Raw genomic sequence first — 26,866 nt, forward strand, 5'->3', positions numbered from 1 at the left:
CTACTACTACTTTTAATTCTTCACATTTTTATTTTTTAGAAAATACCATGCGTGACCTTGATGTTATTACAATTCCTAGTAAAGATGTGGTTATGGTACATGAACCTAAACAGAAAGTAGATCTTACAAGATATTTGGAAAACCAAACTTTTCGTTTTGATTATGCCTTTGATGAATCTGCACCAAATGAAATGGTCTATAGGTATGTATGATAGTTTTTTTCCTTTTAGCAACATATACTAAAATACATTTTTACACTAATTTGCTTTGTAAAACGTTGTAAATGGAAAGTTAAATAAAAATGTTGTTCTTCATTTTTCCTTGTGTTTCTTGTGTTTTGCATGTATATATTGTTCCTGCTCCTATTAACTATGCTACCCATAGAAGAGCACAGCATTTCAGCTACACTTGTATTGGTGGTTTATGTTAATAGTGATAACTTGCAGCAGGTAGATAGAAGCACCATAATGTCTAATTTTGTTTTTAAAAGATTTTTATTTTTTGTGACTTTTTTTTTTTTTTAAGTTTTAAGTGTATAATTTCCAATTTTAGCATGTTTATTACTTTGTATTTTTTTTAATTAGATTTACAGCTAGGCCTCTTGTAGAAACCATCTTCGAAAGAGGAATGGCCACCTGCTTTGCCTATGGACAAACAGGAAGTGGGAAAACACATGTACGTATGCTTATTGATGTATTCATATTTTTATGGCCTATAAAGTGCATCTAAATTTTAAGTTTTTCCTGATGCAATAAAACAAATCTGGTATTTGTGGCTCTAGTTTGTAATTTTAACTTAATACTATTCAAATAAAAATTATTTTTTAAATAAATTAATTTTATATTCTTGTAGTAATTGAAGCATTTTTGTTTTATGCATTGAAGCTATTTTTTTCTCTTTTTTTTAATGCAATTAAAGACAATGGGAGGAGATTTTTCAGGAAAGAACCAAGACTGTTCAAAGGGTATTTACGCCCTTGCAGGTACTGTTCCTATTTATGCTTACAGAAAAGAACACATTTTTATGGTGTTGTACATTTCCCATAACGCCTTGCACAATTTTCCAATCACTCAGTGTGGTGGTTCTCATCTTGCATGCATTTCTTATTAACAAGAATAAATACACATTTTTTTTGTGCTGGGGTACCTTCCAAATAAATTCAGGATGGTTTTTTATTTTATTTTTTTTTATTTTTTTTTATTACCACGACACTGTATATAATGCATTCTTGTGTATTTGTAATGCATTATTGTGTATTTGTAACTTCTTTAAAATGTATAATTGCCATCACTAACATAATTTATTATTTAATGTGAATTGATCGTAGTTGCAACATTTTTTTAAACAATTCTTTTCATAACTGGATCCTTTTTTTTTCCAATATTTATTTTGTCTGGTGAACCTTTTCACCAAATTTCTTTCATTTTGTCAGCCTTCTAAAGCTCTGTGTTTAATGCGTTGTTTAGGAGCCATTTTATTCACTTTTTTCTCCTGAATGCAGTTGTCCCTAAACTCCATTTACAATAAACTCAACAGTGGTGGCAAACAATGTGTCCAGTTACTCATTTAGGTTTTAATTAAATAGCTGTAGTTAAAGTTTTGCTTATCTGTAAATTGAGGCAGTGGCTTAGCAATTCTACCATTTTCTTTCTCCTTTGCTGTCCTTAAGAGAAAACAGCGCATTTCGTTTTCACTTTGTGCTGTCCCAAGACAGACTGACAAAAGAGCAATCTTAAACTGAAATCTTAAAATAAAAAGTTCGACAACTGTTCTTTACATTTTTTTTTGTAGCACGTGATGTTTTTCAAATGCTAAAGAAACCAAATTATAAGAAGTTAGAACTTCAAGTGTATGCTACATTTTTTGAAATCTACAGTGGCAAGGTAAGACCTATACTTTGTTTCCTCTTTTACACAATATGTGGCATAAAGTTTCTGTTTCTAGTTTTAGTCAGGGTAAGATTTGCTACTTCTGTACACTGAGAGTATTTGTTTCTCTTTTGCAAAATAAAACACCCTTTTGTTGGATATGACTTTATGAAACATGAACTTTGAATTGCCTTACTTTTCATTCTTCTTCATTCATAAAGCTGCTGTGGTTTCCCAGGCTAATGATACATTTACCATTTCCATGTATGGGTTATGGGTATTTATGCCTATTCTAAGGAACTTCTATGGATTCTGTTTAGAGGGTGTAGTGGTTACATGTCCTGTTAAAGGATATCTTGATTGTCACATGTAGGACAGTAAAGGTAGTGTATGCCTAAGACCCAAGGTCTAGGTAACACAGGTAAGATACAGATCTCAGAAGCCTGCTAAAATTAATAATCTTTAATAAGGTATACTTGACCATGAACAAATAAAACAACATAAATGTGGATACTTAAAGTAGAAAATCACCCAAAACTGTGCAAGAGGAGATTGAAAGGGGCTCAGGGAGTAATGGATGAGGTATCAACTTAGGCAAAAGTGCTCTAGATGTATACTCATTACTGGGGAATACAATTGGGAGGTACCAATGTACACTTAGCTACCCGGCTGAATCGTTACAGAACCAAACCCTTAAAGCTGGACCACAGAAGTGTATATTCGTATGGAGGTATAGAGCCAATGAGCTCTTAACAATATAACACTTCAAGATATTGCAACAGGTAATGTTACATACTTGCTTAGAGGTCACAGGTGGATCATGCAATTCAACTGGACTAGTTTATCTCCTCACATGCAAATGTGGTAAAAAATACGTAGGGAAAACTATACGTCCCTTCAAGAGCCGCATGATGGAACATGTTCATTCAGTCTCATCAGATAGAGACACCCCTGTAGCAAGACATGCTAGAACACACCAAGGGGATACCTCTAGAGGCTTCAAATTTGCAGGGATAGAAAAAGTCCATGTGGGCAAAAGAGGGGGAGACCTGGATCTCATCCTAAGGAGGAGAGAGTGTTTCTGGATTCAGACATTAAACACCATGTCCCCTAATGGCCTCAATGAAGGTTTTTCCTTCACCCCCTTTATTTTATAATGAAACCTTTTTTATAATGAGAATTTTTTTCTCAATAGTCATTTTTCCTTCACATTTCGTTATACTTGTGGTCTGCTAATGTACACACTCCTCTGTACACATCACTTCTTTATCAGGCCATTATCATGAACCATACTACTAGCGACCGAATTTAAGTTCTACCAGTCAGCAACTAATATATAGTACGAAGGTACCCATATGATCCTCTCCAACTATGAGGCTATATGGACACAGCAAGATTTAACCTTCGACTGGGTAATACTTATTTAGTTCCCAGTCTGTCCTATATGTACCAAAATAAGAACGTCACTTCGGCTGGACAATAGTCAATATGTTCCCAGTCTGTTCTATATGTACAAAAATAGGACGCTACTATTATGTACTATAAGCCCACCATTGGATTATCTCCATTGATGTGTTCTTTAACCAGTCCACTGCTGTTACACTCATATTGCGGTTTAGCCTATGATCCTGTCAGCACTTTACACTGGATTTCGGTTTCGGCACTTAGTCCCGCCCCCGCCCGCTCTGATTGGTCAGAGCCTATAAGACGGACAGCTCGAACACACATCACCACTGGTGGATGTATCTAACCATAGCTCCGGCATTAAGCCCCGCCCTGGACCCATTCTGATTGGCCAGAGGCTGTAAGACTGATGTCTCTTACACCTATCATGAACGAGGGGCGGATCGAACTTTAAACTCCGCCCATGTCGTTGCTGATTGGACGAATTTCGGCTATGATTTATACTTAATAAGCTCTCTCGAGCATTTGCTCAATGACAGCCTTTGAGAAAGGCGCTTTGTACAGCGCCGAAACGCGTTAGGCAGACATGCAGAGAATTTAGATGATTTTATAATCACGGTTTTCTCACGATTTTTCACTTCACTATGTTAGGGGTGTTGTATTAGGACAAGAGGAGCTGGGGCCTGTTTGGAGATTTTTTGGAGGGAAGAAGGGAGTTGTACTATTATTACTACTATCTGTTGGCTTTCAGCTAATATACTAAGTGTGTAATACGACTTTATTAGCCTTGCTTTGACCAGTCAGTGCATACAGCACTGTGGCTAGTTCCAAGAAGTATTGAGTTCGTTTATATTTAACAGGGGAACATCTAAGTATCCCAAATCTACACTATCTACCAGTCAGTGCATACAGCACTGGGGCTAGTTCTAAGTAGTGTTGAGTCTGTTTATATTTAACAGGGGAACATCTAAGTATCCCATATCTATACTATCTACCTAGTACTTCATGTTACTGTCCTGCATTTAGCTACAAAGGTGTGACCAAATGTATATTTCTGCACTATTTTAAGTTGCAGTACCCTCTTGTGTAACTCTGTGACGGCCACATGATCCACCTGTGACCTCTAAGCAAGTATGTAACATTACCTGTTGCAATATCTTGAAGTGTTATATTGTTAAGAGCTCATTGGCTCTATACCTCCATACGAATATACACTTCTGTGGTCCAGCTTTAAGGGTTTGGTTCTGTAACGATTCAGCCGGGTAGCTAAGTGTACATTGGTACCTCCCAATTGTATTCCCCAGTAATGAGTATACATCTAGAGCACTTTTGCCTAAGTTGATACCTCATCCATTACTCCCTGAGCCCCTTTCAATCTCCTCTTGCACAGTTTTGGGTGATTTTCTACTTTAAGTATCCACATTTATGTTGTTTTATTTGTTCATGGTCAAGTATACCTTATTAAAGATTATTAATTTTAGCAGGCTTCTGAGATCTGTATCTTACCTGTGTTACCTAGACCTTGGGTCTTAGGCATACACTACCTTTACTGTCCTACTGTATATAATACAAGGGTTACCCCCTATTGAGATACGATCTGGACACACTTACCCTATCCCCGCAAGGGGGTACTTTCTTTTTCTCATTGTCACATGTACGTCCACTGTATTGACGTTCTCCATCTTTCAGCACAATGTGGCACTGTATGACAATCGTGTATCTATGTATTGTGGTTGTTTTTTTGGTGTTTTTGTTTTGCTACGTGCCAGTCCTTTATGAATTAATTGGTTACTTTGTTTAGTACATATTGCACTGTTTTGATCACATCTAATTAATTTTGGGTTCTTGATACATTAATTTAAGCATACTGTTTCAAGGTCTTTGACTTGTTAAACCGGAAAACCAAGTTACGAGTCCTGGAGGATGGGAAGCAGCAAGTCCAAGTGGTAGGATTGCAAGAACGTGAGGTTAAATGCGTGGAAGATGTACTAAAGCTGATTGAGATTGGCAATAGCTGCAGGTATGTTATTAAAGGGACCCTCCACTGCCCAAATAAACAATATATAAATCACTGTTTAGTAGATGTACCACCAATCAAAATTGTATTTTTTTAATTGGTGGTATATCTAAAAAAGAAAAAAGTGCAGGTCTCTTGTTTTAAGTCTTTGCAAGCCCCCACCCTTTCTATCATTGCCCTGACTTTTTTGCTGTCCTACAGATTTTCCAATGCAGCTCAATGAGAAGTCTTTTCACTACAAGTGGTCTGAGCAATTGCTGCCTCGTGAGTTTAGCCCCACTGAGGAAACAGGACCGGTTATCTGTTGAAAGCCTGTGCCCATTTCTATTGAAATCTCTTTTTTTTTTTCAGGCATATTCCCATAGATGTATTTTATTGGATTTTTCAAGGCATATAATACAAATATGACAGTGGATTTTAAATATGATGGGGACAGCCATCATATCCACATTACATTGTTCAAATAATCTAGTATAATACGATAGTGTCTCTTGGCAGCCCTTACAGCTACATCTGCTACCAGTTATTCTGTATCAACACATGCACAACGTAACATGCTGAAATAAGAAATCAAATTTGAACAAAAAGAAATTGAAGCAGGAAATAAAAGAAGAGTGGACAAAGTTCTCCATATACGGCACTGTTCAGTATCTACACGTCTGTGCATTGTTGCTGTATTTTTTTTATTTTTTTTTTAAATACTTTATTGTGTAAAAGTAACAGTACAAGTTATACATTCCTGAATACAGTATCATGGCTGAATAGAGATAAAGTACCAAACACTTGGGGAACGATATCAACTATCACAGGGGAGGGGTGGGTAGAGAGGGTACAAGGCTCCAGTGCCTGCTTTGGAGAGCTTGTGTAGTGCTACGGATATACAGTAATGTCCGGTTCTAATTATTTCCTCTACTCAATTACTTAGGCAGTCCCCTGAAGTCGGAGGATAGGTTAGGTTAAACCTCCTCATCTGAATCCTAGTCTGATCCCTAGTGCGGGTGTGCCGTAGGTCATGTCCCGGAAGCCCGTCTGGCTTCTTCCCTACCAGACCCCCTTGGTGTTAAGCACCCTGTATGGTATGGAGACGTTGGGTGGTAAAATTGCCATTCCCAGTCGGTTCTCTAGTGCCTATAGCCGGTATCCCGTGCTGGTATGTCCCCTCACCCTGGTCCCGACTCGGAAGGGAGTTAGTGTGCCCTTGTTGGGATCCCTGACTTGGCTAAGAGCTTCGTACCCATCTCGGGAGGTGATAACTGTAACTTGTGGCTGGGTGGGGGGAGGGGCAATGATGTGGGTTCGCACTATTAGGTGACAGCTCCGTTTCTTGTCTGATATGTGGATGTTTGGTTTCGGTTTCGAATCTGAGTCTTTGAGAGGGGGCCAGGTACATGCGATGCTTGTCTTTGTTTGTGTGGTTCTTGTGCCTGTACCTATTCGTTATTCAGGAATTTCTCCCATGGCTCCCATATGTCTCTGAAGAGTGCATGTTTGTGAGAGAGGGATGCGTATATCTCTTCCATGACCCTGATTGATTCTACCTTAGCAATCCATTCCCTGATTGATGGAGCTGCGGAATTTTTCTACTTAATTGGTATGAGTAGGTTGGCAGCAGTGATGAGGTGGGTGAGTAGGAGTCGTTGTGGTTTCATAAAGGGGTGTGGAAGTAGTAGGAATAATAGTGTGAGTGGGGTGTGAGGTATTTGGACATTTGTTATAGTTAAGAGTAATTTCTCTATGTTGTCCCAGAATTTCTGGATTAGTGGGCAACGCCACCAGATGTGTGCTAGGGAGGCCCCTGGTGTGGAGCACTTCCAACACACATCAGGAGCGTTGGGGAAGAGATTATGGAGTTTGGATGGGGAGTAGTTCCATCTAGAGACTCTCTTGTAGTTGCCTTCCTGTATGGTGGTGCAGACGGAGGTTTTGTGCATCTGTGTAAAGATAGCTTGCCATTGTGTAGACTAGATTTGGACGTCCAGGTCTCCTGACCAGGAGTCTGTGTAGCGGGGTAAGGTGACACTGTAGTGTAACCATAGTAGTCTATAAAATGTCGATAGTTGTTTAGTTTTGACGTTTTTCACCTTACAGTGGATTTCAAAAGCAGATGGGGGGCGTGATCCTCTATAGAGGATGGGATTGGCTTTGATGAAGTGTGTCATTTGTATGTAGAGAAGCGTTTGCATAGCTGTAGGGATATCCTGCCGGGTTATGCGTTGTAGTGGTTTTACAGAGTGGCCTTCTAGTACAGTGCTCAGTGTGAGGTGTGCCTCGTCGATTGTGTTTAGGAGGTGTTGGTAAGGTCCTGCCTGCAGACCTGGTTGGAATAAGGGGTTATGAGTGATGGGAAACAGGGGGGATGGGTGTGGGGAGAGATCAACTATCCCCCTTATACGTGCCCATGTCTGGAGCGTAGGGACGATGGTGGGGTGTGTAGCATGATCTGGTGTCAGCAACACTGATCTCTGTGTGTGCCATGGTGTTGATTGCAGAGGGACACTAAATATTGAGCTTTCTAACATGGTCAACTGTTTAGCGGGGGGATGGATAGACCATTCGTAGATTCGAGATAGCATGACAGCTTCGTAATATTTCTCTATGTGGGGCATCCCTAGTCCACCTGCGGACTTGCTTCTAGTGAGAGTGTCATATGAAATCCTAGGGTTTGTGTGTCCATATGAAAGTGGTGAACATCCTCTTGATTTTGGCAAAAAAGGGTTTGGGTATGGGTAGGGTCTGGAGCAGGTATAGGATCTTGGGGAAGGGTGTTCATTTTGAGTATGTTAATTCTGCTCAACCATGAGTGTTGTGTGCCATGTCAAGAGATCTTTGGAAATGGCTTGGGTAAGTGGTTCAAAGTTAAGATCAAATGTAGAATCTAGGTGTATTGGGAGTTTTACCCCTAAGTATGTTATTGCCGTGTCGGCCCATGTAAATCGGAATTTTTGTTGCAGGGCGGATCGCATTTGGTGGGTCATGCGGAGTGGGAGAATTTCGCTTTTCGAGAAATTCACTTTGAAATTTGATAGTGCTTGGTATTGGGATATTTCCTCCAAAAGAGGGGGTAGTGAGACATCGGGTGACTGTATGGTAAAGAGGAGGTCATCCGCAAACGCCGCTATTTTGTATTCCGTCTGTCGGACGTGTATGCCTCGAATCTCTGGGTTTCCCCTGATGCCATTTAGGAAGGGTTCGAGTATTAAGATGAACAGGAGGGGGGACAGAGGGCACCCCTGTCTCGTGCCATTCCTGATTTGAACTGGGTCCGAAAGTTGCCCATTGACCTTTAGTCTAGCTGTGGGGGAGGAGTAGATGGATTGCATCCATCTTATCCAGTTTGGGCCAAAGCCCAGTTTGCGAAGAGTAGCGATCAATAGGGTCCAGTCTACCCTATCAAATGCCTTCTCTGCGACGATGGACAGCAGAAGGCCATCTTTCGGGAGGCGTTGTGCTAAGTAAATGAGGTTTAAGATTTTGGTTGTGTTATGTTTCGCCTCTCTGTTTTGGGACGAATCCAGCTTGGTCCGTGTGTATCAGGGATTGGAGCAGGGGGCGTAGGCGGTTAGCCAGGATTTTCGTGAAAATCTTTAAGTCAAGATTTATGAGGGCTATGGGTCTGTAACTGCCGCAATTGGTTGGGTCTTTTCCTGGCTTGGGGATGAGGGTTATGTGCGCTTCTAGTGCTGGAGTGGGTAGGGTTGATGTTATTTCTAGGGAGTTGAACGCTAGTGTAAATGGTTCCGTCAGTTGTTCCAAAAAAGTCTTGTAATATTTGGCCGTGAAGCCATCAGGCCCAGGGCTTTTGCCCAGTGGGAGGTGTTTGATAACTGAGCGTACTTCGTCCGGGTGTAATGGGGCATCTAGTGTCGTTAACGCCTGAACTGGGATCGTGTGATTTATCCTAGAGGCTAGGAAGTGTTCAATATCGGTATGTGAGGGGGGTGTATCCCTGAGGTTATATAGGTCCGTGTAGTATGTTTGAAATGCCTGCAGAATATCTGGAAGTCGATACGATATGTCTCCCTTGGGTGTTTTGATTTGGAGATGAATATCGACTGTCTCTGTTGTCGAAGTGAGTGTGCTAGTAAGCGGCCGCATCTGCCCCCTTGAGCGTAGTAGGAGTGTTTTGTGAGGAGCAGTGATCGTTTGATTTTGGCATTTAACAAGTCCTGTAGGGCAGACCTTTTGGCCGTAAGTTTCATGTATGTGCTGAGTTGCGCGTCTTGCTTGTGGGTGTGTTCGAGGGTTCTAATGTCTTTTGTGAGGGCCTGGATTTTGGCTTCTTGTAATTTTTTGTCTGGATGCTATCCCTATGAGTTCTCCTCTGAGGACGCATTTGTGGGCTTCCCACGTGATTGGCGGGGCCGTGGAGGATGATGTGTTACTAGTAAAATTGGTCTGAAGGGAGTCCATTTCTATTGAAATCTGTACTTTCTGCAATATAAAAAGACCCATTTTTCACACACAAAGCACTTCACTGTGCTGAATTGCTTAATGGGTGTGGAGTATTTCTATAAGCTGAATTTTCTAAATATTTTGTGACCTTGAACAAGGACATTTTATTGAAAATCTTATTTGAATGAACTGCTAAAATATATTTAATAGAGCAAAAATGTTAATCCTAGAAAATATCTTGCAATGGCTAATGTTTGGCTTTTTGTACACTCTTTTTCTCTGATTCTCTACACACTTAATGACTGGCAGTGTCTCGTGGAGAAATGTAATTGACAACAGCTGGAGTGCTGCAGGCTGTTGGCTCAAGCACTTCCCATAACTATTGCTGTGTTGGGTCATGCATTGTACACGTTCCATTACTATTTGATAAGGGTGTGGGTTAGCATGCTGCCCTTCCCCCCCCACCCTCCCCAAGCCTTGTGTGTTTATATATATATATATATATATATATATACACACATTTTTTTTTATATATTTTTTGTATTTGATTTCCCTCATGTCTTCAATATTTTGTAATTTTTTTTTTCCCCTCCGTTTTCAGAACATCTGGACAAACATCTGCAAATGCACACTCATCTCGAAGTCATGCAGTGTTCCAGATTATTTTACGAAAAAAAGGAAAACTTCACGGGAAGTTTTCTCTCATAGACTTGGCTGGAAATGAACGGGGAGCTGATACCTCGAGTGCAGACAGACAAACGCGTCTTGAAGGTGCTGAGATTAATAAAAGTTTATTAGCTCTCAAGGTGAGATTCGTTATGCAGTTTTAGAAGAAAATATAAACACTCACAAGAATATCTCCATGCGCTATAGAATAATTTCCGTCCAGTTTGTGCTTTTACAATTGGTGTATAAGATTATGGTCATGTGTAATAGAAAGTATTATCAGAGAAGCAGTGCATGCCTCTCCTCAGAATGATATGGTGAAACTAAATAAGAATTGAGTAACTTGGAAATTGTCTTATATCTGTCTGCTCTGAATTTCAAAATATTTCCTTGACATAGTAAATATAAAAGTATCAATATGTAATTAAATGAGATGGGATTAAATAGGGCTCCATTCACATCTAAGCGAGCAAGACTTACTTTCTCTTTATTTGCTGCTCATTTGACTAGCCAATACTTGGAGATTAAGTTTTCTTAGATGATGACTTCACTTGACAAGTTAAAGGGACACAATAAGCTATAACTTGACTTATTTAGGTGGTTTTAGTGGGTAGATCATTTTCATGCAGTCTCACTGTTCAATACTCTGCCATTTAGGATTTAACTCACTTTGGTAATTCAGCACTAGCCACACCTCTCCTGACTGAGACTCACACAGTTTCTCTGCACACTTCCTGGAAGAGAGTGTAACATTTCTAGCTTCCCTAATTGCACAGTGCAATTTAATCTCCTGCTTAATGGCTTCATGAGTGTGATTATAATTCAGTTATTAGAGCAGAAGTTAATAACTTCTAAAGTAAAAATAATGTGCTGTAAAACATGATTGGAAATGAAGTTTTTTTTTTTTTTTTTTTCCCATGTAGGCTGTGTGCATCACAGTCAAGGGAGGTGTTGCTAAGGCAGCCTAAACAGAAACAAAGGCGATTTAACTCCTAGATAGCATAGGGTTAAACTGTGAGAATGCAGGGGCATAATATATACACCAAAACTGCTTCATCAAGCTAAAATTGTTTTGGTGCTTGGTGTCCCATTATGTGTGCAATGCAGTATAACCAAAGTGGGACAGCACAGATTACAGGGGTCTTGCATTTGTATCTCATGCTTTACTAAAAATGGACTTGGTTTGTGTTTGCGGTGATTTAAAATGCTCATTGTTTTGTCTTTTGGTAGAAGTACTCCTGTCTGTTTTGATGACCAATCTAATAACTGTCTGTTTCTTTAGGAGTGCATTCGTGCCTTAGGGAGAAATAAACCACATACTCCATTTAGAGCAAGTAAACTGACACAAGTGTTGAGAGACTCATTTATTGGTGAAAATTCTCGTACTTGCATGGTAAGCTTGTCACATGCATGCCTATATGTTCATTCTATGTACCTGTTGACCTTTAGGATCTGATGTTTATGCGAACTCCTTTTAACCAAACTGGTGGCATTCATTCGTAACACAATCAAACCTCGCCTATCTTAAATGAATTCCTGTGTGTGATCCTCATCTCAGCATTGTTCCTTGAAAAGCAGAATAACTAGGGGTTAGGCAAGGTGTGACTCTTAAACAGTTGGGCTACAAGTCCCATATCTTATACTGCAGTCAAATGAGATGTTTTCACAAAAGCCTTATAATTGAAAACTGCAAAGTGTTTTATAGTTGTCAAGTGAAAGAAATGGGATTGAAAGATAGTAAATCTTTCAAAGTAATCTGCTCTTGCCACGAGAACAACAAAAATATGCATAAAATGATACCATAAATAAGACTCTCTATTTTGTTTTTGGTACGTTTCGATTGTACGTGTGTGTGTATAAATATGGATAGTCCACTCTCCTTAAAGAAAAATAATCTAGTGCCTCAGTGCTTTACCATGTATAATATATCAAGTATACAGAATAGTAGCACTGAAAGGGCTTATACTCCATGCATTTTAATGTGTCAAAATGCATGACACAACCATATTATCTGTTTTTGCCCTACACATATATATCCCTTTTTTCTTTTATATATTACTCCTAATAAACTTATATTTGAGAAATTTTTGTATACATGTTTTATGTAGCTGTAAATTTTTTTTATTGTCTTGCGTATTCGTATCGGCTCTGCAACCTTTAACTCTCAAGCCAATCATTTGACATTTACTCCCCATTAACTGCTCTTCCCTTCTCTAAAAACATCACTTGTTTTATAATCTGTCATAATTATCAGTATTGCTACAGACTTGAGGAAAACACGTGAAAGCTTGTCTTTTAAGTATTCTGAAAGTCCAATAAACAGGTATCCTTGCATACTGCAATATTCTGGTTATTTTGGCATCTTTTTTGCTGGGCTAATACAGCTAATCCAATTTACATTATCATGGAGGATGCTGTATGTAGAGAAGCAAATAATCATACTGATTAGAAAAGAAACGCAAATCAATGCCAACATATCTTCTGAGATTCTCTGCAGATGGACCAATGAGGAACTACAAAAAAAAAACCTAAATTTCAAATTCATCAGCTATATGGCATACAACAAATAAACTGCCAAAATAAATTCTTACTCCTTAATTTTCAACAGATCAAATCCAAAACTAAAGAAATGGAAACCGAAATTAAAAATTTCTACAGGAAGAAAGTCTCATCAGATTGTAAAAAAAAAAAATAACTTGCAGGTCTCACATACCTCAAATAATTCACAAATGAATATAATGAACTAATAGCACCAGTTAAAACAATGTCCCCAAAGGAACAAAGACTGTTAACCAATACTGGACCACTTTCTATTATATCAGACTTGGAAGAATTCTTTAGAAGTCTGATGCTTAAGGAATCTTTCTTTCGCAAAGAAAACACCACATCCAACTTGAAATAGAAGTAATAAAAAAACTTTACATCTGCAACAGGAACGTAACCGCTTCTTTGAAAGTTTCCACTTGAAATTGGTGTCTTTTGTTATCAGACAACCTCTTCCCTTGAATAAATGCAATAAGTAATAGCATCATTATCAATCCAGCTGACAAAGGTGCATCAGTTATTGTCATGAACAGGACTACATAGCAGAAGTAAAAAGAGCATTCTCTAATGAAAACTACTACATAAAATTGGATCAGGACTCCACCATGAAATAGGCAGACCAACTCATAAAACTAATTCAATCCCTTTTATATGCTGCCTGGAAATTAGGGAACCCAGGACAGCCCATCCCAACAGGTATGGAAACACTGAAGAATTATCTGGCCTAAAAGAAAATATTATCAAGCCCCTTGTTCGCACTGAGAGCTTTATACACACCAAAGACTTTCACAATTAAACTTAGCCAGATCACAAAACTGCCTGCAAATACTATACTGGTAACCATGGATGTGGAGTTCTTAAACCGCAGCATCCCACATAAAGATGGTACTGAGGCCCATGTTAAATTTATTTTGTCCCACAAAGCTACACACCAATGATAGGGAGATTATCGCAGAGCTTATAGAATTTATACTCGCGCAGAACTATTTCACTTTCAATAACGGCTAAACTGTGATGGGTGCAAAAATTTCACCACTATATGTCAATCTTTTCATGGCTGACCTAGATTCTTAGCCACTCACTCCCACCTCTACATAGATATTTTCAGAATCTGGACAGAAAGAGATGGGAGCCATCAAGACTTCCATGAATCATTTAATTGGATCCACCCCACAAAAATAACTCAAAATGCATTTCTCAAAACAAAGTGAATTTCCTGGACTTTACCATAACATACATCATCAAGGTCTCCTACTCATGCATATCTGCAAATGTGGTTTACATGATAAACTGTACAGTTTGTGAAAAAGGTTGCAAAGTTGGATAAACTGGCCTAAACCTGCGTCTGATTGAACCTGCACAGTCAGTCAATCAAAACCATAAGGAAAAACAATACTGAACCTCTGTTGGACACCAATTAACGCAGACGTATCACTGTTTCCGAAACCTGTAAGATTTAAGCACTTAATGGGCATTTTATAGATTCTGATAAAGGAAAATATTTGAGATGAAAACATATTTCAACACCATAAATGAGACTTAATGTAAGGTCTGGTGTTCTGATACTACAAAGGCTTCATATGAACAAATCTTAATGGTTATGCTAATTTCTGCTTTTTAGATGTATTTTTCTCTCCTATGTCTAGTTTCTTTTTCAGACTGCTCTTAACCACCTTTCACTTTTAAACGTCTTTCAAATATGTTTGTCTGATTAAAAAAAAATGGGTATCATTACATAGTGCAGATATATATATATATATATATATATATATATATATATATATATATATATATATATATATATATATGAGAGAGAGAGAGAGAGAATGTGTATACAATATAAGAGATCCACAATTTGCTATACTGATATACAGTATAAGATGTATAATGTTTCTTTTTCTAGATTGCTACAATTTCTCCTGGAATGGCATCCTGTGAAAATACGTTAAACACTTTAAGATACGCAAATAGGTATGTAACACATTCTGGGTACTTTATCTTACAAACCAGATCTGTTTTACAATTGTGTGCCTTGTTAATAACCTACATATGTTTTAATATTAACAACTTATACATAAATAAGATACTACCGTCCTATTTTGCTCTGGATGTGGTTATGATTGCTGTAATGATAAATTTTATTTGTTGTTGATGGAAACAGAAATTTGATACATTTATTACAATACTGAATTGGTAAAGAATGAGTATATTTTATGCTACTACTATTCAACTAGTTTTTATGTAAAGGTGTATTAGTATAATCTATTAATCAATCAGGCAAGCCCATGAACCTTATTACAAATGTGCATATTATGTGGCATTTGATATAATTTTATACTTGTGCATATTACAGTTAGGCATGACTGTCAGATGCATAATTGACAATTCTAGTGTTATATTGTAAACAGTCTTATCTCTGGGTTGTTGATAAAATATCCTACAGCATCTCTTGAATAATTGAACATGCAGGTGGGGCATTCCACGTGAAATTAACCAGTGAAGAGGTACTTTTTAACCTCACATGATATATGGCTGGCTGAAATGACTCTGGTTCACTAATCTTTTAATGCGCCAGGCAGTGGTGACTTTTGAAGTTGGTGAGATGTGAGACTGGACACATGGATTCCCTAATTCATTTTAATTGCAATTAGGGATATATCTATGTGGAACAATACGAACCCATATATAGGGAATAAACCATATAGACATATTCCTATTAATGAGTAAAATAAATGCTATTTTGAGGCTAAACGCAAATTACACGCGTAATGCAGAGTTTAGCCACAAGATGCCACCAGAGGATTATATTTAATTTTGTTTCCCAATAAAATGAAATGGAAATTAAAGGTACACTATAGTCACCAGAACAACTAGAGCTTAATGTAGTTGCTATAGTTAATATAGTATGTCCTGCAGGAATTTTCATGTAAACACTGCCTTTTCATAGAAAAGGCAATGTTTACATTACTGCCTAGGGACACCCCAGTGGCAGTCACTCAGACGGTTGCAGCACTGACGTTCAGCGTCTCCACACTCTTAATGGAAATTCTGAACTCTCCTCATAGAGATGCATTGATTTAATGCTTCTCTATGAGGAGCTGCTGATTGGCCAGTGCTGCGTTCGGCTCTGCCTCCTTTGCTGAGATGATCAGAATTAACTCTCAGCCAATCAAATACTTTTCTATAGGAAAGACATAAGTTTGTGCATGTTTTCTAATGTAGTGAGATGTATATAGCAGATATGTTGTCGTCCAGCTTACTTTAGGAATTTGCAACACTAAAATGCATTGAACTGCTTACAAACCCCTTTCTCCACCTTCTCACTGTATCTTGGCACTCCAGAGTAAAGGAATTTGGAATTAGTCCATCGGACATTCCCTTCTCACAGGGTAGCGGAAGTCGCTCTGATCTCTCTCCTTCCTATGACTATGATGACTTTTCTCCTACGCTAACCAGGTCTACTTCATTCTATACATTTCGCACGTAAAGGCTTGATATGTGTATCCATATTAATTTTAAGTTATTGCCAATTGCAATGTAGCTATATTTTATTTTTATTTTGCATGGTTTGTATTTTTCCATTATTTCCTGGCATTGTGTTTTTTTTTTTTTGGGGGGGGGGGGGGCGGGGGGTTTGATAGCCTTACTAGTTTTAACTATTGCTATTTAATTCCTACTGTCAGCTTTATAGATGTCATTGACCATTTAAAAAATAAAAAAATAAAACTAGAACTGCAAGTTAAATGATTTTGGGAAACTTAGCTTTGCATTGGTACTCATACAAACTCTGTTCTACTCTAGCGCTTTAATGTGTGTAGAAAAAAAATCACCTGTCATTCTTAGCTGGACTTACAGTTCTTGAGGGTCAGCAACAAGAAAGGCAGTCCTATTTATCGTCCACTTTTTCTGATTGTTTCTAACTAGTGCTAGTTATTTAATGTTTGGGAAGCAGGACCAAGATGTGTTATACAATCAGATGCATCTCACAGTGGGAAAGCTGACAAGTGGCCCTTCCTCTAGATAGACTATTCAGACTTTATGAAACGTAATGGATTCTAAAACTATATTGTAATCAAGCTGATGTACCATTAGTCATAACTGAAGTGTTCCACCGTATCTGCTGTATATTTTCTTCAATTCCACTCTTATATCTATAAAGCTGACCAGTACAATGTATATCAATATTTCTCAAAGTATTAATATTCGAAAAGACAGATTCAGGATATTTGTATGTTGGCTAAGTTGTCGTATTTCCCTTATTTCAGAGTCAAGGAACTTACAGTGGATCCTAGTGCAGCAGGAGACCTCCGCCCCATGTTACATCATGCTCAGAATCAACTAGATGACTTGGAGACACTGTGGGGAGTGGGAAGCTCTCCTCAGAGGGATGACCTCAAACTGCTTTGTGAACAGAATGTAGGTGGAGACATTTGTTTTCCAGAATTTCATATAAAATTCTGTGTTGTGTGTGTACAGTACATGGAATTAATCATTAGAGGTTACCGGTCATAGCAAATTCAACTTCATCGCAAATAATTGAGAATTAAAAGTACTCTCTAAATTGCTAGCAAATGTCTAGATTTCTCTAAAATCAGAGATTACATCTGGTGGACCATCTGTGGATGGTCACCATTGAGAGTGAGAACAAAATACTGCAGAAGCTTTGGACAGGCAATATGAGAATGGAGAGAGCGAGAAGAAATACGTTTTAATTACACAAAGCCAAAATGAAGTGTTGGCCTTTTAACATGTTATGGAAAGCAAGTATGTGCTTCCCATACAGTGATATGCAGAACAGGTGTCTTACAACAAGTGTAAAATCCACAGAAAATGTTTATTGCTCTCAGCAGGAGACTGGGGTAGTGGAAATAAATTAAAATATGAGCTTTTAATAGTATTCAGGGAAGAAACTATTGTATTACAGGAGTCAAACCATATGGTTAAAACAACAGCAAATGACAAGGCTTACTTTAAGCCTTTCCTTTCTATAGCTGGATTAGCTGGCATGTGATTTGCAAGTTTCTTGATCCCCAGCTAGGCCTTGACCAGCCAAAAGGCTTGTGAAGCATCCTGTGAGTTGTATTTTAATGTCATGTGTGACATGTCATGATTCCCTTTTATTCCAGAAGTTTGGTCCTTAAGGAGTTAATCATATATTTTTAGGTGCTCTAAAATAATGAAGAATCTATACTTACAGAAAATTTAATTCAGGAGCTCAGAAGCAGCTGTACTGTAGGAAGCTGTTCCTTCTAACAGCCGTGGGAATAGCCCCTCTAGTACGGGTGGGGATGAGAGTGCAAGGAAGGCTAGACAGGTTGTGGTGGTAGGGGACTTTATTATTAAGAGAGTAGATAGGGTAATATGCCACTTTGATCAGTTTGCTGTCTCCCAGTTGCTCGGGTCCGGCATATTGCTGACAGAGTGGAGGGATTATTGGGAGGGGCTGGAGATGACCCAGTTGTCATGGTCCCTATTGGTACTAATGACAAAGTCAGAGGAAAATGGAAGGTCCTAAAGTTCAGGGTTCAGGGAACTAGGAAGTAAGCTTAAGAAAAGTACCTCCAAGTAATATTTTCAGAAATATTACCTATGCCGCGCGCTACAGCAGAAAGGCAACAGGAGATTAGAGAGGTCAATGCATGGCTGAAGTCTTGGTCTTGGGGTTTTTAGAGAAGGTTTTTGTTTTTTAGAGCACTGGTATGATTTTGCGCTTGGGTACAACCTGTATAGCCGTGATGGATTGCACCTAAATGGAAGAGGGTCTGCTGTGCCGGGGGATAGGATGGCTAGAATGTTGGAAACTAGTAGTAGCGGGGGAGGGGTCAAAGCAATCTAGAAAGTTGAGAGAGGATAGAAAGGAGATGAGCTTTAGCTCAGTATAAGGGGGAGCAGATGGGGGAGGTGCAAGCTCAGAACAGAGGAGGTATGTAATATTGATGAAAAAAATTACAAAAAGTTCAAATGACTCATGATATTAAATGTATGCTTCCTCATGCAAGGATAATAGAAAAGATAGATATCAGGTGTATTAAATAACAAATATTTGGGACTGGCAGCTACATACATACACAAGCGTCTAAAATTGAGTGGTAGCTCAAAAAAGTATAAAGAAGTATGTGCGCTCAGAAATGAATATATCAAAAAAGGACTATTGTATATACTGTGATTTAGCACTTGTACAATAAATAGATATATTTATTTAAAAATCAAACAAAACATTGAATCAAATAAAAAATCACAATGTGTGCATGGATCCACTTTAGTGAACAATGTATCAACCAACTTTCTCTATATAATATGTAACACAATACAGAGTGTAATACAGATGCTAATCTGTCACCTAACTCTGTGTAGAGAGTACAAAGTATCACATACGGTATCAGAAGCAGCTGCCAAAAAAACCACAAATAAAAAACTTATATATAAAAAAATATAATAAAACTGTAATGCATAAACAATAATAAAAAGTACCTTCCTCGGTGTGGGCCCCCCACCGAGGTAATAGAGGAAAAAAACCCCAGAAAAAAGGAAGGGTATTGAAGAGGATTCTATGCCGCCGGTATCCGACCCACTTCAAAAGGGGTCCGTCGAGGAACGGTGAGATGCACCGCGGTCGGGATCTTCGAAAAAGACCGCGGTGAACGCTGTAGCAGACCACTCACACAGGCACCTGGTAAGTCACTTACAATATGACTATATATAAATATACCGCGGTCGGTGTCTTCTCAAAAGACCGCGGTATAGTTGAAATGGAGCAGCCTTGAATATATAGCCGTCAGTCCCCGGCTTCACTGTGTCCGGAGGTATAGTAACCCTCACTTCCCTTAACAAAAATAGTAGGTAGAAGGGGAAAATGAATAAACAAAAAACAGGGGATTAAAGAAAAACTCAAAAAAAATAAAATAAAAAAATCTAGACACAAAAAATATATTAAAGGGGCGGAGCCTGACTGCCAAGCAGAGCAGAAGCACACTTCATGAGCTCCTGCTATAACTCGACGAAAAAGCCATAAAAAAGCCAAAATACAGGGCTCATTTACCGATACATGGAAGCACTGGCACCCAGGGGACTCCGGGCAAGCGACATCAAACGCATTACAAGCACCGCTACCGACAATAACCCGAGAGCCCTGCTGCGGCCTACTGGCACCTGGACGGGGGAGAGGCGGCCGACCTCCCGACGCTCCGGCTCGACCGGCGAACCCGCAGCACTCTGACCCCCCCCCCCCGGACCGGTGGGGGATATCCCGGTCCACTCAAGGTGGAAGGATGAGCACCTCAGGGGAACCGGAGGATGAGGGCACCGCCCGACAGGGAACCCATGGCGCGTCCAAGATGGCCGCCATGTGGAATACCAAGCCCGACGAACAGGGCACTTCCTGGGTAGATTTATTCGAGGCCAGGTTTAATGCCATCTGCCATAACTTTTGGCTCCGCATTGCCCAACGAGCAGCAGCTACAACCTGCCTCAACACTGTACGGAAGCCTACCCCTAAGAAACACCCCCGCGAGCATAACAAGCGGAGGAGACGACATGAGAACGGGCCGCACCAAGACACCGCGTGCAGAGCTGCCACTGCTGTCCGCCCTCGGGGCCGACCTGGGAAGACGACCAACCGGAGAATATCTCCAAAGCACCAACCACAACGCCCGAAGCCCGACCGCCGCTGGCGGCGGCGGCAGAACACCCGGGCTTCCAGAGGCGCCCGACGAAGGGGAGACCCGGCCCCAAGAGGTACCCGAGTCTGTGGAAAGCTGGTGCAGGCCTCTCCAGCACCCGGGGACCGGAGAGCGGCTTCTCAACAGAGGTACCATATTGCCCGCAGGGAGTGGCCCCAACTACGAGGTTCCCTCGCACTCCGCAAGGGCATCGACCTGCAGGACCCACTCACGGACACTCCTGACCGCGAGACATAACATACCCGGACCACCGACCGCACCACTCACGTTGCAGACGAACCCTGCGTGTCAGCAACGGCACTATGTTGGACTAGAACTGTCATGACACAATTAAGGGCCTATTACAACCCACTGTACCGCGGTACTAATGGTTTACAGCAGGCCTGACGTTTATATATGGATCCACTTAGACCCGCAGATCACAGCTTAGCAATCATCACTCACGCATGGCACACACGGTCACATAGCCTACTTGATTCCTATAGTGTCACAATATACACATGGTCTGCCCTGGGGATGATAGCATTTAAATTGTCCAGGGCCATTGCCCCACCTCCGGATAACCCACATATCACCGCTATATATTTCATACCTTCTGACCTATCAAGCCTGTTGACCATCATCCCTTTACCAACATGAGAATATAACACATTTGGGATAAGCAGCCTATGTACACTATGCGTCCACTACTACTTACTAATCTATTCACATTAGCCTACTTCAATATCTAGCTTGTTATACCCACACTATCTATACTGTTACTAGAGCAGCTTCAGTATTGCCTTGATAATTTATGCCACACAGTTATAGATATGTTAGTGATTTACTTGTTTTTTTAAAAAAAAACCAAAAAAGAGGCAGTCGCTGCACAGAGACGGTTTCAACTGTATTGTTTTACCCCTTTTGAAATGTATCACTGTCTCCCCTTCTTTTTCTGTTCCCATATAACTTTATGCCTCAATAAAAGAAAGATTGACAAAAAAAAAAAAATATATTAAAAAATTAATTGATAGAAAATAATAATAAGAAGAAAACAAATAAAGGCAGCCGAAAAGGATCCGGTGGAACCAGCCACACATGCAGTCACGTCTACGCGTTTCGTCCCGTCCACGGGACTTTCTCAAGACTGAAAAAGCTGCAAGATAATTTGATTTAAATACCTCCAAAATGCTGGAGTAATTAAACAGGTGAGGGAGGAAAACACCCACCCCTTACACTCAAACGATTAATTCTAAATCAATTAAAATAAATAACACAAAATACTTTTAATAAAAAAGAATGGGAAATGAACATACACATTACTCAAACATAAATAGATAAATAACAGTTAGACTAGAAACTCAATATATATATATATATATATATACCCATTGCACAAATAATAAAACACATCCCTATTTAAAGGGGCAGATTTAATTTTTACAGATTGTAGTTTCAAACAGAAACAATTTTGTATATATATAGTCTAAGAATGGTACACTTAAGCATAATAGATAGGGGAATGATTAAATTTTCTGGACATGGATGTAAATGTCGATCAGGCAAAATGTTATGCCTAATCCTCATAATATAAAAAATGATAATAAAGTAAATAATGGACCAAGTAATTTTAAACTATAACTATCCGTGACAGCTGCTTCTGATACCGTATGTGATACTTTGTACTCTCTACACAGAGTTAGGTGACAGATTAGCATCTGTATTACACTCTGTATTGTGTTACATATTATATAGAGAAAGTTGATTGATACATTGTTCACTAAAGTGGATCCATGCACACATTGTGATTCCTCATGCAAGGAACCTATAAAACAAAATGAGGGAACTAAAGGCAATAGCATTCACTAAATAATATATATAATAAGCATCACAGAAACATGGTGGGATGAGACACATGACTGGACAGGTAACTTAAATGGGTATACATTATTTAGGCAGGATATGGAAAAACAAGAAGGGTGGTGGGGGGTATGTTTGTATGTCAACTATGAGTTAAAGTCAAATCTTAGGCATGTGGAGTGTGACGAGGAAAATGTGCAAACTTTATGGGTAGATATCTGCTTGGGGAAAATATAGGGAAATCAATTATTGGTTGGGATATGTTATAAACCACTTATATAAATATTAATGAGGAACAACAGCTGCTGGAGCAAATTGGGAAAGCTGCAAATCTGGGTAACACGTTAATTATTGGAGATTTTAATTACCCGGACATAAATTGGGATAGAGTGACTAGTACTTCCGCAAGGGGAATCAGGTTTTTGAATGTGTTAAATGACACCTTCATGTCACAACTGGTACAAGCATCTACTAGAAAGGATACTTGTCAGGCTCTCGTTATAACAAACAATGTTGATCTTTTGACTAACATTCAAGTAGGGGAGCATTTGGGAAATAGTGATCACAATATAGTAATTTAAAAAAATAAATAAATAAACTCTAAAAAGCAAAAGCACGTGGGTTATACTAAAACGTATAATTTTTAAAAAGCCTATTTCAATAGGATTAGGGCAGCTCTACAACATATCGACTGGCATAAACTCCTTGGTGAAAAAATCACGGAGGATAAATGGAAGCTCTTCAAACAAATATTAGAAAGGTACATTTCTCAGTATGTACCATTGGGTAATAAATATAAAAGAAACAACTTGAAACCAATGTGGCTTTGTAGAAACAAACAAGAAACTAAAAATGAGAAAAGGGCATTTAAAGTATTTAAATCAGACAAATCAGAGGCATCCTATATAAGATATAAGGCAGCCAATAATGCTTGCAAAAAGGCAATTATAGTGGCTAAACTAGAAAATGAGAAATTGATAGCCAAAGAATGCAAAACCAACCCCCAAAAGTTTTTAAAGTACATCCATTCAAAAAAAAAAAAAAAAAAAAATTAAAGTGTAGGTACACTAGAAACCGTGATGGATCTGTTAGTCAATGAAGACTAGGAAAAGGCAGAAATTTTAAATAACTATTTTTCTTTAGTATATAATAATGAAGATCCCATGGCAAGAGATATGCAAATGATTGCTGCAAAAAACTTGCAGATAACTTGTGACTGGATGAATCGAGACATGGTACTACAGCAGTTAAAGGAAATTAATGTTAATAAAGTTACGGGGCCTGACTGTATTTACCCACGAGTACTTAAGGAGCTAAGTGGGGAAATAAGTGAACCTCTGTATTTAATTTTTCAAGATTCAGAGGAAGGCAGTTGTTGTTCCTATATTTAAAAAGGGTTCAAAATCCTTGTCTGGAAATTTTAGACCTGTGAGCTTAACTTCTGTGACTGAGAAACTATTTGAAGGGCTATTAAGGGATAGTATTCAGGAATTCATTGGGGGAAAAACTGTTATTAGCAATAATCAGCATGGTTTTATGAAACATAGGTCATGCCAAACTAAACTGATTGCATTCTACGAAGAAGTAAGTAGAAGTATAGATCAGGGTGTTGCAGTGGATGTGATCTACTTGGATTGTGCCAAGGCATTTGATACGGTTCTTTACAATAGGTTAGTCTTCAAAATAAAAGAAATTGGTCTAGAGGAATATTCTTGTTCTTGGGTAGAACATTGGCTTAAGGATAGAGTACAACGAGTTGTCATTAGTGGTAAATTTTCAAGCTGGACAAAAGTAGGAAGTGGTGTCCCTCAAGGTTCTGTTTTGGGACCGCTTCTTTTTAACATTTATAAATGATCTTGCAATAGGCATTGAAAGCCATCGTTTAGTGTTTGCAGATGACACAAAACTTTGTAAAGTAATAAAATGTGATTAGGATATTGCTTTGCTGCAGAGGGATTTGTATAGATTTGGGGACTAGGCACTAAAATGGCAGATGAAATTTAACTTAGAGAAATGCATTTCGGGGTCAAGCATGCACAAGCAACTTACACCCTAAACGGTAGTGAATTGGGGATAACCACACACGAGAAGGATTTGGGAATTGTTATAGACAACAAATTAGTCAGCAATATGCAATGTCAATCTTCAGTTGCTAAGGTTTTATCATGTATAAATAGGGAATAAATTCTAGGGATGAAAATATAATTTTGCCTCTTCATAAATCACTGGTTAGACCACACCTTGAATACGCTGTGCAATTTTGGGCACCTATTCTAAAGGATATCATGGCACTAGAAAAAGTGTTAAAGGAAATGGAGCACTTTAGTTACGAAGAAAGGTTAAAAAATTTAAATCTGTTTAGTTTGGAAAAACGGCGCCTCAGAGGGGATATGATAAAATTATACAAATATATTCGGGGGCCAGTACAAACCATTATCTGGAAATCTATTCATAAACAGGGCTATACATAGGACACGAGGTCACGCATTTAGGCTGGAAGAAAGGAGATTTAATCTAAGGCAAAGGAAAGGTTGTTTTTTTTTTACAGTAAGAAGTATAAGGATGTGGACTTCTCTGCCTGAAAAGGTTGTTTTATCAGAGTCCATACCTATGTTTAAACAGCAATTGGATAAATACTTGTAAAAACATAACATACAGGGATATCATTTCTAATTAGTGGGGTAATAGCTGCTTGAGCCAAGGAGACATCTGACTGCCATTTTGGGGTCAAGAAGGAATTTTTTCATACTTTGTTGGAAAATTGGTGCGCGCTTCAGACTGGTTTTTTTGCCTTCTTTGGGATCAACAACAAAAACATATGTGAGGAAGGCTGAACTTGATGGACGCAAGTCTCTTTTCAGCTATGTAACTATGTAAGTAAATAAAGTGTTAATAACCTTTATTCACCCAGGTGGGGGAGGGGCGATTAGGGAGGGATTGGCAGAGGGAGCTACAGGAATACAAAGCTGGCATTATAGTATCATCTTCATTTTTTCCCCACCTTCTGTTGAAGCAACAGCAGCAATACAGATCTGTGAGAGGCTGAACTTGATAGACCGAACTTGATAGACCGGAGTCCTTTTTTTAAAATGTATTTTTTATTTTTTTTAACTTGTCTCTCTTCAAACGTATTCCTTTTTCACCAATTTGTGCCTATTTCATGTTAATCTAATCTGTGTATTGTGTCCTTAAAATGTATTAATTTGTATTAGGGATTTTGTAGATTATTATTTGGGGAGGAGTGAGGTTCAAGTTTGTCATACTGAACATAAATTGGTTTCTTCAGGAGGAGGAAGTGTCACCACAGTTGTTCACCTTCCATGAAGCTGTGTCTCAAATGGTTGAAATGGAGGAGCAGGTCGTAGAAGATCACAGAGCCGTGTTTCAGGTATAAACTTTTTTTTTTTTCTGGTTGATTTGATAAATGAATGTTGTTACCAAGCAATTTATCTCAGGTTACTAGGCCTTTGTCTTTTATCTTTGGGGAGAGTAGAAATTAAAGTTGGCAAACTTGTAAATATTCATGGTTTTAAGCATCTCTTGAACTTTTAAACTGAAATAACAAATGGTTACCTTGCAGTGATTACCACAATGGTTGATCCATTTTTAGAACTTTTTTACACAATTGCCATTTGCACATAATCCCCTTTCTTTCTAACATTTTTTGATAGTAAAGTGATTTAAAATGCTACATATATGTATGATGCACACCAAGATAACTTGATTAATGTTTATCTCTTTAAGCATTGGTGAAGGTTAGATCATATTTTATGTGATATTTGAACAGGTATATCTATATACACCTATCATCTTACACATGCACAGTGAATAGGATTTGATTAGCAAAGTAGTATTCTGTCTAAAATGTACTTGCTAGCTCTCTCAGGTATTTTGTGTTGACTGATACTGTATAACTCAAAAAAAAAAGTTTTTTTGACTTAGCTTCATACCTATTCGTGTATGTATCTAGCTATGTTAGCCATAAATTATATGGACTTGAAAGATTAACATTTTCTAAAACTAATCATTCCATGTAGGAGTCTATACGGTGGCTTGAAGATGAAAAAGCACTTTTAGAGATGGCTGAAGAAGTAGACTATGATGTCGATTCCTATGCTACCCAGCTTGAAGCAATTTTGGAGCAAAAGATTGACATTCTTACTGAATTACGAGGTACAGTTTTCTAACTTGATGTTTGCAAATTTCAAGAATTCAATTTTACCAATTCAGTGGTCCAATGCAGTGCATTGTTATTCTTCTGATGTTCTCTTTGAGAAGCATCAATGGTATTTGGTGTGTAAGGCCATGAGGGTTGGTTTAAGCAAAATGTAAATCTTGCAGCTTCTCTGAAATGGCAATGTGTTTTGTTAAGATGAAGCATTTATTTTTGCTGTAAGTGTCTCTGTTTTACTGTTGCATCCTGTTACTTCCCCAGGGTAGAGTGTTGATATGATTTT

At 38.7% G+C, this 26,866-nt stretch overlaps 1 protein-coding gene across 4 annotated transcripts in view; it reads left to right on the forward strand.

The window, feature by feature from the left end:
- KIF2A (kinesin family member 2A) overlaps positions 1-26,866 on the forward strand; it is a 66,892-nt gene that overhangs the window by 33,977 nt on the left and 6,049 nt on the right. For 2 of the 4 annotated variants that reach the window (XM_063454052.1, XM_063454053.1), the window contains exons 9-20: positions 40-202; positions 585-675; positions 919-982; positions 1,792-1,883; positions 5,150-5,292; positions 10,283-10,487; positions 11,630-11,740; positions 14,795-14,862; positions 16,234-16,347; positions 17,157-17,307; positions 25,696-25,797; positions 26,447-26,582. In XM_063454052.1, coding sequence (XP_063310122.1) covers positions 40-202; positions 585-675; positions 919-982; positions 1,792-1,883; positions 5,150-5,292; positions 10,283-10,487; positions 11,630-11,740; positions 14,795-14,862; positions 16,234-16,347; positions 17,157-17,307; positions 25,696-25,797; positions 26,447-26,582 — 1,440 coding nt within the window. The remainder of the gene's footprint in view (positions 1-39; positions 203-584; positions 676-918; positions 983-1,791; positions 1,884-5,149; positions 5,293-10,282; positions 10,488-11,629; positions 11,741-14,794; positions 14,863-16,233; positions 16,348-17,156; positions 17,308-25,695; positions 25,798-26,446; positions 26,583-26,866) is intronic. The other 2 variants (XM_063454054.1, XM_063454056.1) reach the window with 1 other exon arrangement.

This window comes from Pelobates fuscus, chromosome 5, assembly GCF_036172605.1.
Source record: "Pelobates fuscus isolate aPelFus1 chromosome 5, aPelFus1.pri, whole genome shotgun sequence".
Classification (NCBI taxonomy): Eukaryota; Metazoa; Chordata; class Amphibia; order Anura; family Pelobatidae; genus Pelobates; species Pelobates fuscus.